The sequence below is a fragment of the Ascaphus truei genome, chromosome 11, assembly GCF_040206685.1.
Source record: "Ascaphus truei isolate aAscTru1 chromosome 11, aAscTru1.hap1, whole genome shotgun sequence".
In the NCBI taxonomy this organism is placed as follows: Eukaryota; Metazoa; Chordata; class Amphibia; order Anura; family Ascaphidae; genus Ascaphus; species Ascaphus truei.
In genome coordinates this window covers 32995115-33015574 of record NC_134493.1, presented here as the reverse complement: position 1 = coordinate 33015574, position 20460 = coordinate 32995115, and the positions used below count along the sequence as shown (strand labels likewise).

The following is a 20460-nucleotide window of genomic DNA, read 5'->3' as shown; positions in this document are numbered from 1 at the left end:
ACAGGATTCATATCAACATTTCGGGCGAATTGGGCGCATATACAGAGACTATTTTTGACCGGCGTATGCCTACGTTTGAGTGACAAATGGATATCTGTCCTTTGAAGTGTTGAGCATTATTTGATTTGTATAATTGTAAATCTTACAAAAATGTATTTGTTATTACGAATCGCTGTTAGATCCCTGATACCCTTATATTGAGTACAGCTACACAATTCCGGAATGTCATCTTGGCCACACACCCTGGCATGTCCAGAACACAAAGGCTTTCACGTTACACTAAAAGTGTTATTGCTTATTTCTGCTGAACAAGAAGAATTAGGGTGCGATTTTTCAATCCCCCCCATCCTCCCCCCTACCCCCCCCCTGGATATCCTTACAGAAGGCATTGCTGTTAGGGTATGATTAATGCATTTAGCCAATCCACCTGTAACTGCTTATTGAGCAGCTTGTGGGAGGTTTTAGCCCCTCCCTTCAAGGTATATATTTTTCAAGAGCAAAGAAAAGAAAGAAAGCTCCCTATTAGCCGCACAAGAGAACACCTATACCTATATTAAAAATTACTATTTATTGATAAATGATTAAAATATATTTATTGCAGCAAAAAACTAACGTGAACCAAAGTGATTAAAATAAATTAAAAAACGGAGGAGGTAGCTATATGCCTAGTTCAAACTAACAGTGTATGCTAGGAATAACTATTTTGAATCAGAGTGTCCCACTGCTATATGATTATACTAACAGTGGTAGTTATACCAATACAGTTCTATGTAGTTTGAGGACTACACCTAAATGGAGAGTATAGCTTAATATAGTGTGTGCGCTCAAAATAATGTGGTATATTTGTTGAGCCAGCTAATGCTAGTATACGGATATATACACACACATATATACCAGACCAACAAATTTAAAAAAAAAAGAAAGAAATACGCTGAACCGACAGTTCAGAGTGATTCTACTACAGATCAGGAATCCTCAGACACTGATAACCCCAGTAACCAGGAGATAACACATAGAAGATTCCAAGAACCTGACACAGGATCACACATCACTACTAGATCCAAAACAGCTAGTCAGGAATCTACCTCTTTTTTAGGTCTCCCCTTAATGTCCGAACCCCTAGATCTTTATTTAAGCGAACGAGAAGGGGAAAGGGGGGGAAGAGGCAGAAAAAACAAACGCAGAGGTTACAACAAGAACAGGAAGGGAACGTATCATTAGCACCAGAAAACTCACAAGACACATTCATTATGAATCTCACTGACCTTGCTTTAACTGCAGACCACATTAAATTCCTTAGACGAGGCCTCTCATATTCTCCTACCTCCAATATGGATCATTTTGAATGCATTAAGGACACCAACTTATTTGCAAGAAAACTATTGCTGCACAAATATTACAAAAAAATCCAACTTGCCAGATCCAAAAATTTGGATTCTGTGGAAATGAGTACTGAAGATCTGGATAATTTAGATACTCTTTTAGAGTTGTGTGAAGAAAGTGAAATACCACCAGGAATGGGTCCCTTCACACAACTCAAACCAAAGAGCAAATTCACTCCCTCAATGGATACTTGCAGCAATGTGGAAACTTTTGTCAAAATGGTGTCCAAAGATATAGAATCCATAACAATAGAGGGAAGAGGTAGAAAGAGTAATATGGACAAAAAAGAAAGGGCAGCCCTCAAAGATCTATCAGACAGGCAAGACATCACAATAAAAAGCTCAGACAAAGGAGGGAATATAGTTATACTTAAAATAGAAAATTACATCAAGGAAAACCTGAGACTTCTAGGTGACACCAATTGTTACACAATCTTAGACCAGGATCCAAATCCAATCTTTATGAAAGAACTCAAAATCCTGTTAGATCAAGGATTAGAAGACTCAGTAATATCCAAACATGAACATAAATTCATGTATAACCCATTCCCCAAAACAGCAACTTTCTATAGTCTGCCAAAGGTGCACAAAGATCCCATACATCCACCGGGCCGCCCAATTGTATCGGGTATTGGGAACCTCACTGAGGGCCCAAGTGTCTATGTAGACAAAGTTCTGAGAACATTTGTAAGATCCTTGCCCTCATACGTACAAGATACTCGTGATGTTTTAAAACGCGTGGAAGGAATAACAGTTGATGCAAACACAATCTTGTGCAGCATGGATGTTGAGTCACTATACACAAGTATTCAACATCCAGTAGGCTTAAAAGCGGCAGCCTCCTTCCTATCCACCCATGGGATTAAGTATCTTAAACATAACGAGTTTGTATGTGATCTTCTATCTTTTGTCCTAACACACAACCACTTCACTTTCAACAATAAACTATACCTCCAGGTACAGGGAACTGCAATGGGGACAACCTGTGCCCCTACATATGCTAACCTGTACCTGGGTTGGTGGGAGGAGAATAGTGTGTTTAATGAGAATATGACCAACTTCACGGACAATATCACTATGTGGATTCGCTACATAGATGATATTCTGATATTATGGATGGGCAGTAAAAAACTATTTAACACCTTTGTGGAAATTCTCAACTCAAATGAGCATTATCTACGTTTGACGTGCGAGGTCAGTGACAAAAATCTGTTTTTTCTGGATTTAAAAATCTCCATCAATGAAGATGGCACTATAAATACGGTATCACATGCTAAAAAAACGGCAAGAAATAGCTATTTAAGGGCAGACAGCCACCACCCGACACCACTCATTAAAGGTATCCCGACGGGCCAGTTCCTCCGCATCAGGAGGAACTGTTCCAATCCAGTGGACTTCCACTCACAAGCGGAAATTATGAAAAATAAGTTCCTCAATAGAGGGTACAGCAAAACAAATGTTAAAAAAAGCCTACAAAAACGCAGAACAAACCAATAGGGAAAAACTACTTTACTCCAAAAAGAAACAGGATATGGATAAAACCATCAGATATATAGGTACCTATAGTGCCCAATGGAATAAGATCAAATTCATCTACAAGAAACATTGGCACATCCTTTTGGAGGACAAAGACCTTCGTGAAGTATTAAAACCATATCCAACAATGGTACCCAAAAGATCAAAGAACTTGAAAGACACGTTGGTTCACAGCCATTTCCAAACTAAGTCTCAATTCCAAACATGGCTTCCACCAAAAACACTGGGCACCTATAGGTGCGGAACATGCAAAGCATGTACATATATCCACACCAGTAAATGTTTTAAAAGTACCAACAACAACAAAACATTTCAGATGAAGAGTTTCATAAATTGTAAAACCATACAAGTAGTATACCTAATTACGTGTAAATGCGGGATACAGTATGTAGGGAAGACGGGCCGCCAGTTCCGCAGACGCATATTGGAACACATTGGTTCTATCAGAAATGAGCTAGACACTCCCGTGTCATGCCATGTTAGGGGACATCATAGGGGAGACATAAATTCCCTACGCTTTCAAGGCATTTTCTGCCTCAAAGCCAATACAAGAGGGGGGGACTGGGACAAAATTCTTTTACAGCAAGAGTCCCGTTGGATATATCAATTATCCACCCTATCACCATTAGGTCTGAATGAGGGGTTCCTCTACACCCCCTTCCTATAACAAACCCCCTTCTTGCAAATTTTCTGGTAAAACTTTCTGGTTACAGGTGATACTTATTTTAAATAGGTGCATTACTCTCCAATCCTGTTCCGCTGTACTATTTGCAATTCTCCTTCTGGGTTATTCACTCCTACACTCCATGGCAATATAATGGCCAAAATTTTGATGAATAATCTGGTTTCCTTTGAAATTCAATGTCAGACTCCAGAAATGGTCAATTAGAAACACGCAGCTGATTAAGAAGGTTTATTTACAAACACAGGCAAACACAAACATCAAGTAAAAACACTGCAAACAATTACTAATATGTCCTTTAATTAGAGATACTTACCTAGTCAGGACTAAGAAGACTTTGATGCGACACCATAAGCACCCGAGATTTCAAGCAATCACAATGAATAATGTCTCTATTGTCAATATGCTATATGGTGGCCATTAATGAGTGTTTAAAACATTTTTCTTCAGTTACACTGGGAAGATTGATCGCAGTGACTTCCCTCATGCTGTCAATAGGGATGTCGCGCAGTGATGACGCGACGCAACTCCAGGCCATTCAGCGCATGGCATTCTCGGTAGCTATGGCAACCATCCTCTGCAAACCAAAACAAAAAAGGCAGGGCTAAGATGCCGAACGGTCATGTGACTGTGAACAACCAATTGGATGCGCGACTGGCCCTGTGCTGTGGATACTGGCATTATGCTGTCTGCTGCCAGTGTGGGATGTCGCAGTTTGATGACGCGACGCTACCCCCGGCCATAAATTACATGGGATTTCATGCTCTTCCCCTCCCCTACTCCCCTCCTCCCCCTTAATCAAATAAAGGGGCAGGATAACCAGGGGCCAAGGTCACATGACCACCACCCACCAATGGGACGTATCAGTAGCCATGTGATAAGTCACAGCCAACTAGGGACTCCTAACATTATGTAACCCAATTTGAAGTGTGGGAGGGATATACATGCAGAAACCCTATCACAGTCTGACACTAATTAACCAATGGGGTAAGAATTAAGTGTATAAAGATTTGAGAGAATCACTCTGTAATTGCCCCCGATGAAGCCACAACGGTGAAACATATGTTGGGCAGGCTAAGCGTCACCACCTAGTGTGCTGGCTATATCGGAGAGGTCTGCTGCCTTTTCTCAGTTAGAGTGTTTCGGAGCCTTCTAAAGGAAGCACAACACTCTGACTACTCTCCTATTGTTATGGTTCCGAGTACAAGACACATACTTTGTGATCTTGAAATAGCTGTTTGCTAATCATGACAGACCTCTAGGTTCATTTACCTTTGAACCTGTTGGTCTGGTATATATGTGTGTGTATATATCCGTATATTAGCATTAGCTGGCTCAACAAATATACCACATTATTTTGAGCGCACACACTATATTAAGCTATACTCTCCATTTAGGTGTAGTCCTCAAACTACATAGAACTGTATTGGTATAACTACCACTGTTAGTATAATCATATAGCAGTGGGACACTGATTCAAAATAGTTATTCCTAGCATACACTGTTAGTTTGAACAAGGCATATAGTTACCTCCTCCGTTTTTTAATTTATTTTAATCACTTTGGTTCACGTTAGTTTTTTGCTGCAATAAATATATTTTAATCATTTATCAATAAATAGTAATTTTTAATATAGGTATAGGTGTTCTCTTGTGCGGCTAATAGGGAGCTTTCTTTTCTTTGCTCATCATTAACCCCATCCCTGCCAGCACCACCTCCGCACCCTTTATTGCAGTTTTTGTTCCGTCACCACACATTCACAATTTATTGGTTCCCCTTATCTTCATTGGTGTAGTGCAAGGCGCACAACTTGACCTTTTTAGGCCATTCTACCTTCCTCTATATATTTTTCAAGTAAGGTCCCTGCAATTTCACTTTTATATGTCACTTTCCACTTCACAAGTAGTAAGTGGCTTAAGACTTGCCTATATGTGAGTATCTTTACTGGTATATACCAGTTTGTAAGTACACTAAGTCACAGAAACATATGCATTGTTTAATAACCCCGTTAGGGCATATTTCACATAATTCACTAGAATGTTTATGCATTTAGCATAGGGACCTGCTACTGAGACTTACCTTGACGTTGGTGAGCAGGCTTGTCATGATTTGATCAAAAGATGCAACCAAAAGTCTCCTTTGTCTTACAGACTTGGGTTTCACTATGTATATTTTTCACCATATATTGTTAGGCCAATGGGAGAAGCGCAGGGATTCACTTTTTTGTTTTTTTCCACATATGTATGGACAATTTTTTCGCCAGCATCACGCTCCCTACATCTATATCTATCTATATTTATATCCTCATTTTCTGGACAACCACATAAAACTAGGCATGGTCAGTGGTTAGACTTGCCATAAAAACAATTCATGTGTGTTTAAGACAATTTGCAACTAACTCGAACCTCTGCGCCAGGCTTATTAAAATGCTTAATACTTTGTCATTTTTCATGACATACACTTTTTGTCATTTTATTGTGGAGTGGTACAGAGAAATGGTGACCTGGCATCATGGGGGTGACATTAGATAGGAAATGCCAGGAGGTGTTTTGGGTGTTGTAATTAATTTCCCCTCTTTTTCTGCTTGCAGCAAGAGCAAATTCATTTGTAGGAACCGCACAATATGTGTCGCCCGAATTGTTAACCGAGAAATCAGCTTGTAAAAGGTAAGCGTTCTATTGGCTGCAGTATGGAAGTCCGTCTCTCTGTTTTAACCACTTATGACTGCGCTTATAGTGCCGGCGAAAGCAACGCGACGTTGCGGCAAAACAAATGCATTGCCGCCGTTACGTGCGCTTATAGTAAGTGCGACGCGACGGATTGGTTGCGATCGCTGGAAGTCATCTCTATTTGATTTTCCAGCGGCCGTCGCCGGCACAATAGCGTAGCCTTATAGCTGCTGGGGCACATTCCTTGCCACATAACTCTCCATCCTCCCACTAAATCTTAACATTCGAAATTATTAATCCCTTGTCTGCCACAGAGAGGCCTTCAACGTATTTTGCTGATTAATCGATACTCCTGTATCACTGTGATCTTGCAGAATTGGCATATCTAGTTAAATAGGAAAATGTTAAGTGTTGCTTATTGATAGAAGTCACAGCAAGATGTTAGCTTCATTGAAATATGCTGCATGGATTGTAGCTGAAATGTTTCACCTGTTTTTTTTTGTTTTGTTTTTTTCTCCCCCTCTTTTTAATCAAAGTTCTGACTTATGGGCACTTGGTTGTATCATATATCAACTGGTAGCAGGATTACCTCCTTTCCGAGCAGGGTAAGAACTAACACTGCATTATTTTGTCTCTGCATTGTCTTCAAATAGTACACAAGGTGTTGTGTATCAAGCGAAGGACACGGCAGTAGTGCCTTTCACTAATGCTAATAGTCTATTGTCAAATATGTCTCAACACCAAAGGATTAATATGTAGTCTATCTGTTTTAGCTGCTTTACAGTCCACTAGATCAACGGATTTTGGGAGCGATATTATGGAGCAATACACAATAAGTTTGGGAGGGTAAATGTGATGCACATATTAATCAAATGATGAAGGCAATTGGTTTAAATACATTTTTAATTACCCTCTACAACAAATGATGCTGCTAGCAATGGCAGAGAATGCCATGGGTTTATGGGTTGTAGAAAGCGAGGCAGCCGATAGATTAAAAGGAACATTCGAACCTATGTTTTTCGTGTACTATACCGGTCGAATATGTAAAATGGTTGGTTTTAACACTTTTTAATATGTTTTTCTTTTCTTACAGAAATGAATATCTCATATTTCAGAAGATTATAAAGCTGGAATATGATTTCCCAGAAAAATTCTTCCCAAAGGCAAAAGACCTCGTGGAAAAGATTCTGGTAATTATTACTTGGCATTGCTTTTTTTATTAATTTAAGTAGGAAAATGACATTTTTGTATCCCCTTCTAAGTCAGGGTATTTGCTTATATTGACCTAAATGCATTAGCAAAGAGGAGACAGCGACCAACTGTTGGGTATTTTTTATTTTCTTCTTTTTAAAAGCAGTATTACTTATAGAAGTGAAATAGACATTATAACACAACTGTAGTATTTTTTATCTTTGTCCTGCATCTGATTAGATTGTGTTAGGCACCTAACATAACCTTAGGCTTGTTCTATAGTATGTGCGGGCGCGCAAGCGCATGTGCAAATATGCGTGCACGTGACACACATTTTTTGTGTGTACGGTCTGTCTTTTTATTGTGCAATGTTCATACATACATACATGGTAGCGGCGCAAAAATGTACTTTTCCCTGTCTTCCCAGCTGTCGGTCGGCTCCACACTCACTTATGTGCGTGTGCGGCCCTATTATAGAAAGGTTGGCAAACCACAGCCAATTATAAGTGCCGTACGCACGGCGCAGCAAGCGCGCCCACTATATTACGGATAGAGGTGGCCAGCGCTTCAAAACCAGAATCCTTTTCATAAGATATAAATCTCCGCTTGGACCATTCACTGTATAGGATATAAATACAGCATCCCTGGCAGGGGATAGGTGACTAGTACCTAGTGCTTTCTAGCACACATGTATAGTACAAATAATGTCACTACTAAAGCTAAGTACAGTATATAAATCCACAAGGGTAACTCACTGTTAGGTTCCCAGTTCCTCTGTGCGGTCCACTTGCGGTTCCAAACGGCGTGCAAATCCACCAAGAGCAAACAGGAGAAACAAATGGAGAAAGGCAGAGCACTGCCAAAAAGACAGGAGGAGGCTCACAGTAAAACTAATCCTTTAATCTTCATCTGGATACAACATAACCCCTAAAGAGCTCAAAAAAACACACCTACGCGTTTCGGGCCGTGTGCCCTTTATCAAGATGTATATTAGGGCATTAGACACCCTGTACAGACCCTGTTCGCGCCAAATACAGACCCTGTTCGCGCCAAACCTGTGACGTCACGGCCCACTATCCAATCAGCTTACTGCTCCTTTGTGCAGAAGCTCTGATTGGTTATGCTGCGTGTCACAATAACAAAGCTTTATTGACACAACGTGTCATTCTGAGCCTACTAAGAGGCTTACAATGGGCAGCAAATGATGCTATAAGTTAAGCCCAATCGTAACTATATTACAAGCCTTATTGTGTACTGATTTACTTGTAAAAAGTAAACAAAATTATATCCTAAATAATAAACAAAAAAAAACATCCAATAGACAATGTTCTTTATGGAGAATTTTGTTTTTTATTGCATTTTTAGTAGTTCACGGATTGGTCAGCTGGACAGTATTACTGTATACAGGCATACCCCGCATTAACGTACGCAATGGCACCAGAGCATGTATGTAAAGTGAAAATGTATTTAAAGTGAAGCACTACCTTTTTTCCACTTATTGATGCATGTACTGTACTGCAGTCATCATATACGTGTATAACTGATGTAAATAACCCATTTGTAACAGGCTCTATAGGCTCCCCGCTTGCGCACAGCTTCGGTACAGGTAGGGAGCCGGTATTGCTGTTCAGGATGTGCTGACAGGCGCATGCGCAAGCTGCCGTTTTCCTATTGGGCGCTATGTCCTTACTCACGAGTGTACTTAAAGTGAGTGTCCTTAAACCGGGGTATGCCTGTATAATGCTGCTCAAACAGTGAAGGATACAAATTGCATGTCAAATAGTAATTTTAGTGGTGGGGAGGCGGGTACAAGTCTTTTATACTTTGCCTTTTTCTCAGAAAATTAAGCCAATGCACAATGAGTGTAATTACTGTAGAGTGCATTTTCCTCATGTAATGGGTTATTAATCCCAATAGTTCTTGTTTTCACTATCTCTCTTTTGCCTTTAGGTTCTAGATCCTATTCAGCGATTGGGCTGTGAAGAATTTGGAGGCTTTGGACCTCTTGAGGCACATCCGTTCTTTGAGAGCATTACGTGGGAGGATCTGCACCTTCAAACACCTCCGAAACTCACAGCGTATTTACCAGCGATGTCGGAAGACGACGAGGACTGCTATGGAAATGTAAGTTATTCTGCTGCGTCATGTCTCTACATTGCAGTCCGATGCCGCTCTAGTAATAACTATGCAGGACTTGCACTGTCATTGCAGAATAGATGCAAGTCGTCCACAGAATTAATTCTCTCAACCAGAGAAATTAAGGTAGATTTTTAGTTGGAAAGTACAGCCTTTTATTTGTCCAGATACATATTGCTACCGGTTCTAGTTTATATATTTTTTGCGATTTATAATTTATTTTTTTTCCCCAAAACAAAGAAACCCAAACTGAAATTGTTGTTGCACGTCTTTTAAAGTGTCCTTTTTATTTCTGTTTATAGTATGATGACCTCTTGAGTCAGTTTGGGTGCATGCAAGTGGCGTCTTCAGCATCTTCCCATTCACTGCCGGCGCCAGAAGCTGCTCCGCCCCAGAGGTCCGGCAGTAACATAGAGCAATACATTCATGACATTGATAATAATTCGTTTGAGCTCGACCTTCAGTTCTCTGAGGAAGAGAAACGGCTACTGCTGGAGAAGCAAGTTGGAGGAAACCAATGGTAAGAGAAAATACGATGTAAATACCACTGAACTAAGAAAGTATGTGTCTTTTCAATGTCCCTACATACTTGCGTAGCAGATTTGGTTTATGGAACTGGTTCGAGATACAGGTAGTGAAGCATGGGTTCTTCAGAGTGAGTGGGTGGTCTAGTAGGTGTAACAGTTCCTGAATGTTACACATACTCGTACTGAGCTTCATTAGTATGTATGTATGTCTTTATTTATATAGCGCCATTAATGTACATAGCGCTTCACAGTAGTAAACACGTGACACTCATATAAATAACAAATACAAATAACAGATCATGGGAATAAGTGCTTCAGACATAAAAATTAACATTTAGGAAGAGGAGTCCCTGCTCTGAAGAGCTAACAATTGAATTGGTAGACAGGGAGAACGTACAGAGACAGTAGGAGGGCGTTCTGGTAAGTGCGTCTGCAGGGGGCCAAGCTTTATGTAACAGGTGTATAGTATTAACTGCGGAGCTACTCGTATGCTTCGTTAAGCAGGTGTGTTTTTAAGGTGAATCTTAAAGGTGGATAGAGAGGGTGCTAGTGGGGTACTGAGGGGAAGGGCATTCCAGAGGTGTGGGGCAGTCAGTGCGAAAGGTTTAAGGCGGGAGAGGGCTTTAGATACAAAAGGGGCAGAGAGAAGACATCCTTGAGCAGATCGCAAGAGTCAGGATGGTGCATAGCGAGAAATTAGGGCTGAGATGTAAGGAGGGGCAGAAGAGTGTAAAGCAGGGCTGCACAACATACGGCCCGCGGGCCGCATGCGGCCCACCTGGCCTCTCTGTGTAGCCCGCGGTGACTCCGGCCGGGCGCCAGTTATAAATAAATTTAAAAAAAATAAATGGCGGCGATTCATCCCCCTCCCCTCCTCCAACGCCCCCCCCCCCTCCTCACCAATGTGAGGGGGGGGGTGCTGACATGTGAGGTGGAGTGGGCTGCTGACATGTGAGGGGGAGTGGGCTGCTGGCATGTGAGGGGGGGTGGGCTGCTGACATGTGAGGGGGGGGTGGGCTGCTGACATGTGAGGGGGGGTGGGCTGCTGACATGTGAGGGGGGTGGGCTGCTGACATGTGAGGGGGGGGTGGGCTGCTGACATGTGAAGGGGGGGTGGGCTGCTGACATGTGAGGGGGGGTGGGCTGCTGGCATGTGAGGGGGGGGTGGGCTGCTGGCATGTGAGGGGGGGGCTGCTGACATGTGAGGTGCAGGGGGGGGAAGTTATGTGAGGTGCAGGGGGGGTATGATGTGAGTTGCAGGGGGGAGAGAGTGTCATATTGAGGAGAGGGGGAAAGAGTGTCATATTGAGAGGAGGGGGAGAGAGTGTCATTTAGGGGAGGGGAAGAGTGTCATATTGAAGAGAGGGAGAGAGAGAGTGTCATATTGAGGAGAGAGAGTGTCATATTGAGGGGAGGGGAGAGTGTTATATTGAGGGGAGGGGAAGAGTGTGTTATATTGAGGGGAGGGGGAGAGTGTCATATTGAGGGGACGGGGAGAGAGTGTCATATTGAGGGGAGAGAGAGAGTCATATTGAGGGGAGAGAGAGTGTCATATTGAGGGGAGAGAGAGTGTCATATTGAGGGGAGAGAGAGAGTGTCATATTGAGGGGAGAGAGAGTGTCATATTGAGGGGAGGGAGAGAGAGAGAGTGTCATATTGAGGGGAGGGGGAGAGGGTGTGATTTAGGGGAGGGGGAGAGTGTCATATTGAGGGGAGGGGGAGAGTCATATTGAGGGGAGGGGGAGAGTGTGTCATATTGAGGGGAGGGGGAGAGTGTGTCATATTGAGGGGAGGGGGAGAGTGTGTCATATTGAGGGGAGGGGGAGAGTGTGTCATATTGAGGGGAGGGGGAGAGAGTCATATTGAGGGGAGGGAGAGAGAGTGTCATATTGAGGGGAGAGAGAGTGTCATATTGAGGGGAGAGAGAGAGTGTCATATTGAGGGGAGAGAGAGAGTGTCATATTGAGGGGAGGGAGAGAGTGTCATATTGAGGGGAGGGAGAGAGAGAGAGTGTCATATTGAGGGGAGGGGGAGAGAGTGTGTCATATTGAGGGGAGGGGGAGAGAGAGTGTCATATTGAGGGGAGGGGGATAGTGTGTCATATTGAGGGGAGGGGGAGAGAGTCATATTGAGAGGAGGGGGAGAGGGTGTGATTTAGGGGAGGGGGAGAGTGTGTCAAATTGAGGGGAGGGGGAGAGAGTCATATTGAGGGGAGGGAGAGAGAGAGTGTCATATTGAGGGGAGGGAGAGAGAGAGTGTCATATTGAGGGGAGGGAGAGAGAGTGTCATATTGAGGGGAGGGAGAGAGAATGTCATATTGAGGGGAGGGAGAGAGAGTGTCATATTGAGGGGAGGGGGAGAGAGTGCCATATTGAGGGGAGGGGGAGAGTGTCATATTGAGGGGAGGGGGAGAGTGTGTCATATTGAGGGGAGGGGGAGAGAGTCATATTGAGAGGAGGGGGAGAGGGTGTGATTTAGGGTAGGGGGAGAGTGTGTCAAATTGAGGGGAGGGGGAGAGAGTGTCATATTGAGGGGAGGGGGAGAGTGTCATATTGAGGGGAGGGGGAGAGAGTGTCATATTGAGGGGAGGGGGAGAGTGTCATATTGAGGGGAGGGGGAGAGTGTCATTGAGAGGAGGGGGAGAGGGTGTGATTTAGGGGAGTGGGAGAGAGTGTTATATTGAGGGAAGAGAGACATGGGGGGGATGCTGACTTGGGGGGGGGGGGCTGCTGGCATGAAATGGGCTGGGGGGATGTGGAGGGGGTATTGTGTTTTTGATGTGGAGGGTGGTATTGTATGGGTGAGGGGGAGAGATGGGGGTATGAAAGATAGATGGGGAGTATCATAAAGGTTGATAGTGAGGGGTTCTGGGGGAGATGAGGATGATGATGATGGAGAGGTGCTGGAGGAGAGATGATGATGAGGATTTAACCCGTGCGGCCCAAATTTTTTTTCCTTGGAGCAGTTCGGCCCTTCTCACTTTACGAGTTGGGCAGGCCTGGTGTAAAGCTTTAAAAGTGAGGAGGAGAATTGAGTGCGAGATGCAGAATTTGATAGGAAGCCAGGAGAGGGATTTCAGCAGGGGAGACGCTGAGACAGATTTAGGAAAGTACAGTGATTCTGGCAGCCGCGTTTAGGATAGATTGTAGGGGAGACAGGTGAGAGGCAGGAAGGCCGGACAGCAGGAGGTTACAGTAGTCGAGACGGGAGAGAATGAGGGCCAGTGTCAAAGTTTAAGCAGTCGAGCAACAGAGGAAAGGGTGTATCTTTGTAATATTGCGGAGGAAAAAGCGACAGGTTTTAGATACGTTTTGAATGTGTAAGTTCAGTATTGTGTGTGTAACATTCAGGAACTATTAATCATTTGTTTTTGATTTATTTATAAAATGTTTTACCAGGAAGTAATACATTGAGAGTTGCCCCTCATTTTCAAGTATGTCCTGGGCACAGAGTTATAACAATACATGGTTACATTAAAAGAACAGGGTTATACAGTCAATTCAGACATTTCATGGAAAGATAGAGTTGGAAAATTGCATACAGGGAATAAAAGGGCTGGTGAGTTTCAGTATGAAATAGAGAAGCTTTATCATCAGCAAACGGCTCACACCCTTTTCGCTGCCCTTTGGCTATGCCAAAGGCTGTCTGCCTTTGTGGCAACGCGGATGTACACTGAAGAGGATCAGATTGAATGCAGCTGTGAATTCAAAGTCCTTTGTCCTCTTGGCTCCACATTCCAGTGGGTGGGGTTGACGTTCCACATAGTACTAGCAAATGTTAACCCTTAGCACGCTGGTCCTGTGCAGAGGGGGCAGCTCATGGGGAGACCCATCAGGCGTCTGTCCGCCTTTGAGTCAACGCAGATAAATACATGTATTCGCTCCATTTTCCGCTCCGAGGACCCCCGGTTCACTTAGTTTGAGATGCTGTGTTCTCCTCTCCATCCTGGGAATTACAATGGCTGTCAGACCGCAAGCCAATAAGAAGCTGCAACGGATGACATTGCGGCTTTCTATTGGATGACTGCAGCAGCCGTATTTAAAACGGAATGCTTCAAACTGCTCCCAGCACCCCTCGGGTTCGAGTACTATAAACATTTTGTGGTCTGGATTGCTGTTTTAAATACACGTGTGTAATTAGAGCAGGTATACTACAAAAGCATAGGTAGTTCTGAAATGTTGACTTGATATATTTATTTTTATAGACCATATCCACCCTGGAAATTATTTGGGGGGGTGGGGGGGGTATAAAAAAGGTTTTTTTTTTAACACTTGGTTGGACTCATTCAGAAGGAAAAGGAGTTAGACTTTGAATCATTCTTTGGCTATTCACCATCTAGAAACAGAATTTGATGGCAGATCAGAACCAATTGGCCCATTCTCCTGTCTGCTGTAAAACCTCAGACCCTATATGACCCATGGCTTTCTTTTGTATTTAGCATTTAGCCTTATGTCCAGCCCATGTGTTTCCGTATTGGCCCCTACTCTCTCTGCTGGGAATCTCTTCCACAAATCCACCACCCTCTCTGTGAAAAAGTACTTTCTCACGTCTCCCCTCAGCCTCCCACCCTCAATCCTCTAGATCTGGGGGGCGCAATTTTTTTTCTCTGCGCCCCCCTCACCCCCGCTTACCTCGGCTCCGGCGTCATGACGGCATGTTGCCATGGCGACGCGTGTAAGAAGCCGCCGGAGTCAAGGTCAGTAAGGTTTTCAGAGGCCTTCGCTGCTCCCCCGGCACTTTAAGTGCCTTCGGGAAGCGCGCGGGGCCTCTGTAGTCCCCGCGCCCCCCCGCAGTCAGTCTCGCACCCCCCAGTTTGCGCACCACTGCTCTAGATTGTAAGCTCTGAGGATCAGAGCCCTCATTAACTTCTGTATCTGTTTGCGCTTGTTTGGTTTGTCATTCTATTAATGTAGACAAGGGGTGACCAACTCCATTTGTCGATGACAACCAGTCTTCGACTGCATTACCTGTGCTGAAGCAGGGATATCCTGAAAACCTGACCTGTTGATGGCCCTTGAGGACTGGAGTTTGCCACCCCTGATGTAGATAAAAAAACAAAAAATAGTCCGGCGTCTAATACAAATCCAAGGTATATAGTAGAAACCCTGACCATAAACAATGTCCAGTCCTGTTGAACTGGGGGTCTTCAGATGGATCTTGAAGGTTGTGTCACAATATGTTGAGGAAAAAACAGAGACCAATCATAGTGTATAGCTATAAAACTGTTGATGGGACAAACCATACAAACTAGACAAACAAACACTAAACTCCCAACAGACCAACTGACACTAAACTAAACCACCTATTGATGAGCCAAAAATGACTAATTTAATAAAATACACATAAAAATAATTAGATTGTATACAGGGAGTGATGACGTGAGAACTCCGTTCCGGTAGGGGAAAAAAGAAAACCTACTTAAGTAGGTTTTCAATTTTTCAATAGGTGTTGTTTAGTGTCAGTTGGTCTGTTGGGAGTTTAGTGTTTTTGTCTAGTTTGTATTGTTTGTCCTATCAACAGTTTTATAGCTATACACTATGATTGGTCTCTGTTTTTTTTTTCCTCCACATATTGTGAGACAACCTTCAAGATCCATCTGAAGACCCCCAGTTCAACAGGACTGGACATTGTATATGGTCAGGTTTTTCTACTACAGTATATACCTTGGATTTGTTTTAGGCGCCGGACTATTTTTTGTTTTTTATCTGTGTGTGATTTGTATTGATCTCATTTGTCCTGGCAGCCTATCTTATAGATATGATATTTTGGTACACCCTAATAGTGTTTATTTTACACTATTTATTCATTGCACTAGCGCTGTAGGCACATTTTTCTTTTTTTGCACCCATGATGTAGAATATCACTTTTTTCCCCTGTTGTACCACACTGTGGAGTGTGTTGGTGCTTTATAAATAAAATATCAGTAATTATGCTTTCCTTCTGTGCATTGTTGACACTCTTTGTCGGCAAGAATAGTAGTAATACATTGAGACCATTTTCTTACTTAAATATTCAGTCTTACACTTTGCTGCATGAACCATTGACAAATAATGTTTGTTGTCTTTGTTCTTTAGGCACCAGTTTGTAGAAAATAATTTAATACTGAAAATGGGTCCCGTAGATAAAAGAAAGGTAAGTGTATATTTCTTTTACTGTATATTTTGAATGTCGGCCAGCTTAATTTTCACGTGAGTGGTGTCACACTAAACTTGCCACTGGAGTTGCAATGAAGAAAATGTACTTGCTAATGTAACGTGTTATGTACAACTTTAGTATTTTTTTTTTTAATAAATCAAGATGTTTAATTTTTTGAATGTGGTCACGAAAGCGTAAAGGTGCGTTCCCGCTTGGGTTTTTTTGTTGTTGTAGGTGGGAAGCAGGGCGGCTGCGGAGCTGAACCGCATTAGTTTCTGCTCCGGGACCGCCTGATTCTTGAGATACTTTGACAAAAAGCACACAATGTTTCATGCTGCGTTCATTGGCGCTACAACTGTGAGGCATTCTGAAGGGTTTTTAAAAATAAAGTGATGAAGCACCTTTGCTTATTCACAGTAGTCCCAAGTATTATTATATATGATCAATTTTCCAAATTAGAATTCTAATGGCGTACAGTATGTGCCGCAGGGTGGAAAATAAACGTGCAAACGATAATTATTTTCCAAGGGTCTGTAATACAGAAGTGAAAACCTTGTAATTCTGCATCTTAGTCATTTCAAATGGTTTTCAACAAATGATACTCTGTCCTTAGGGGTTGTTTGCACGACGGCGCCAGCTGCTCCTCACAGAGGGGCCACATTTGTATTATGTGGATCCTGTAAATAAAGTGCTGAAAGGACAAATTCCCTGGTCACAGGAACTGCGCCCGGAGGCTAAGAATTTCAAAACCTTTTTCGTTCACACAGTGAGTATCTGTTTTTATTATGAAAGTGTAGTCAATTATTTAATCAATTTAAAGATTTTCTGAGCAAATAATCCGCTGTTCGAGTTTAGTTTTTCATTACTTGCATGTATTGCTGTGTATACTTTGTAGCAATCTTGTCATTTAATGACATTTCCAGCTATATGTATATAGCTGGAAATGGGTATGATGGGTAGGCAGGCTTGCTGTTATTGGTGTTATTAGCACATTGTAATGCATTGCTGGTCTTTTTAGCAGCAATGGAGTACAATGTAGGAAGTTTAGCAGACTTCCCAAAGAGAATTATTTGCCATGTGTTTTCTTTTGTTAACATCCTTGCTTTTAATTTGTAGCCCAACAGAACATATTATCTGATGGACCCTAGCGGATACGCTCATAAATGGTGCAAAAAGATCCAAGAAGTGTGGCGGCACAAATACCAGAACCTTCAGAACAGCGGCATATAGCAGCACTCGTCCCAATTCTCCGCCACGCTTCCCCTCTAGCTGCTAGAAACTTCCTGATTCAACAGATGAGCTTTACATAGCAGAACAGAAGAACTTTCTCCAATCATTTAGACACCATCTCCACGGGAAAGCATATGTCAGAAATTAACAAAACAAAAAAAAAAGAACATATATGGAATTCAGGGTTGCTTTGCTTACTCTCTGTGCTTATATTGTTACAACATGCATATCGTTGCAGTGAAGATCTTGCTTTTGTGCACATCAGCTCTATATCTGCTGCAAACTAGTGGGTAGGCCTTGCTATGCCAGCTTAACGTACAATCAATAGAAACACAGATCCTTTTACGCACACACTTTCACACAGTCCGTGGGTCTTTCCGTTTTTTTTCTTTTAATTATTATTATTCATTTTTTTTGTTCTGATTTATCAAAAAAAATTCTGCATTTTTATCAGGGAGTTTTTGAACCCCTTTGCTGTTGGAGAAGCAGCAACATATCGCTGTCATGTCCAGTAGCACAAGAGGTTAATTACGATGTGAAGTTGTAAGGATCACCTGTGTTGTGTTTTTTTATTGTTGTTGTTTTTCTTCCTCTTGCTTTCTTTGGTATGTGGCACATTCAGTAAGGTCAAAAGCACCTTTGCAAACTTCTAATCTCCTTGTTCCAGGATATCCATGGTACTTCTACTCGTGTTAGTACATGAAATTTGGGTCATTGGGTCAATGAGAAGCAGGCTGCAAGAGAAACAGAATTTTGACCATGGCACTGAATATATCAATATTTAACATTTTAATCTTAAATATAATATTCAAGCAAAATGCCTTAACTCCATTCTTTTATTGTTTTTTTTATTTTTAATAAACCTCGGTTTCAAAAGTAAACGTTTAATACATACTGACTAAAATCGGTAGTTGATGGACGTTTCAGCATCACTCAAATTGGAGAGGAAATGCGAGTCCTAATTATCCACCAAATTCGTGCACTTGTGGCTTAATAGGACAAACATTTATTCTGGAAAGGAAACAAAAACTGCAATGTTGTACTGCATACAATTAGATATGCCTATGGAGAGATGTCTTAGCATAGAGCTGCGTCATCCATCAGCTTAACATGTGATATGTACCTGCTGCTATTTCAATCCTTACAAAAAAAAAAAAAACTGTTTTTAAAACAATTATACTGGGCCACAAAACTGATCACAGACCAGGAAAAGTTTAATGTTGGAAAACATTTATGGTACTTAAGTCATAGCCAAGATGTTGGTTTATTAATTTGCATCTATTTTGTGGTCAAAAAACATTTCTGTGATTAAAAGAGAAAAGGAAAAAAAAAAAAAAGCCTAGTCTGTGCTAGAAAACTTAAACTAGTCGGGTGTTAACATGTGTGTGTGCTATGAATCTGGTAATAAGGGAGCTCGTGATCAATGCTGTATGGGCGAAGCAGATGGTAAATATGCTTAATTGCCCCCTCAGTTTCTGCCCTATAGGGAAAAATCACACACGCACTTCTAGAACTTCAGTTAATTTCTAATTACTATAAAGCAATAGTGACACTTACTAACCCACTTTTTTTTTAAAACCTGGAATAGTAGGTGGCACTGAAGCGCAAGGCAAGCTAACTACAGTAATGTTGCCCTGGTACAAGCCTCCTGTTGGTAGTTGGGCAAAGCGCTTCAGTTGATGAGTATGTTGCGTGAAGGAACGCACACTTACCTTGCACACATCTCAATGAAAAATTAGCTATACATAAAAATTTACAAAAAACAACAGTTTATTCTGTGACCCAACTAGTACTCAAGTCTGTCTGTCTGCTTGAATGGCTATGTATGTGGAAAATATTACTGTTGAAAAGCCTCTTATAATGACCATGTGCTAGGTTTAATATGATGTCGACTACATGCATTAATTGGTGGCAGCGTTTAGTACTGCTGTATCTAATAACGGATAGAATTTAAAAAAAAAAAAAGAGTTTGATAGTAGTACTTTAGCTTTCTTTCAGGCTGGTGGCAGTCGGATATTAACGTGTGTGTGATTCTCTACCTGGTTTGTAGCTGACTGTAACTGTGATGTACAGGCAAAGCTTAAAAAACGGAAAAAAAACTTATGAAAACAGAAACAAATAATGCAATGATAGGATATTCACTTTTGTATTTTTATTCTTGTATAAGGTTATTTGCTGGCTAATTGTTGGCCTCTAGTTCAGTCTGTGTTATTTAAATTCTAATATATGAATTATTTGGATTGAATTCATGTTCGGGCCACATTGTTGTATGTATTTGATGTACAGCCTTGAATGTGAATAATTATTGTAAACTATATTTTACAACTTTTTTTTTCTGGCTTTATTATATAAATTTTCTATTTGGTCAATGATTTAATCATATTTTCTCATAATTTAATGAATCTTTATTCTTCTTTCCAAATATTTGTGCTCCTAGATGTAGTTACTGAATGAGGAATTTTTCACATATGCTCGATTTTAGTCTTGTAATAAAAAGCATGTAGGGTTATAGGTGTACAAGTTGTCTGTTTCCTTATTTCTTTGCATTTTAATAACAGGATTTCATTTTTATAGAAGTTTGATCAACAGTTCAACATAAGGGCTAAATCTAAAGTATTTGAACTGCATTGAGAGGCAATCCAAGCAGCACTTCTAAAAAAAAAAAAACATACACACACTTATACACACACACACACACACTTTATATATATATATATATATATATATATATATATACACACACACACACACACACACACACACACACACACACACACACACACACACACACACACACACACACACACACACACACACACACATATAACAGGGTTGCAGACCTGTCTAAGACATGCAAATGAATATACAGGAATATTTACAGTTGCTATATATATATATATATATATATATATATATATATACACACACACACACTTTTTTTTCATTCAACTAGTGGATACACTGAGCAAGCGC

At 41.5% G+C, this 20460-nt stretch overlaps 1 protein-coding gene across 4 annotated transcripts in view; it reads left to right on the top strand.

Moving 5' to 3' along the window:
- Nucleotides 1–18824, top strand: part of PDPK1 (3-phosphoinositide dependent protein kinase 1) — a 41349-nt gene extending 22525 nt beyond the window's left edge. For 3 of the 4 annotated variants that reach the window (XM_075565542.1, XM_075565545.1, XM_075565546.1), the window contains 9 exons: nt 6190–6265; nt 6805–6873; nt 7362–7458; nt 9410–9583; nt 9671–9721; nt 9898–10115; nt 16197–16254; nt 16871–17023; nt 17374–18824. In XM_075565542.1, the coding sequence (XP_075421657.1) occupies nt 6190–6265; nt 6805–6873; nt 7362–7458; nt 9410–9583; nt 9671–9721; nt 9898–10115; nt 16197–16254; nt 16871–17023; nt 17374–17487 (1010 nt within the window). In that variant the 3' untranslated portion in view covers nt 17488–18824. The remainder of the gene's footprint in view (nt 1–6189; nt 6266–6804; nt 6874–7361; nt 7459–9409; nt 9584–9670; nt 9722–9897; nt 10116–16196; nt 16255–16870; nt 17024–17373) is intronic. The other variant, XM_075565543.1, reaches the window with a different exon arrangement.
- The last annotated feature ends 1636 nt before the right edge of the window (nt 18825–20460 follow it).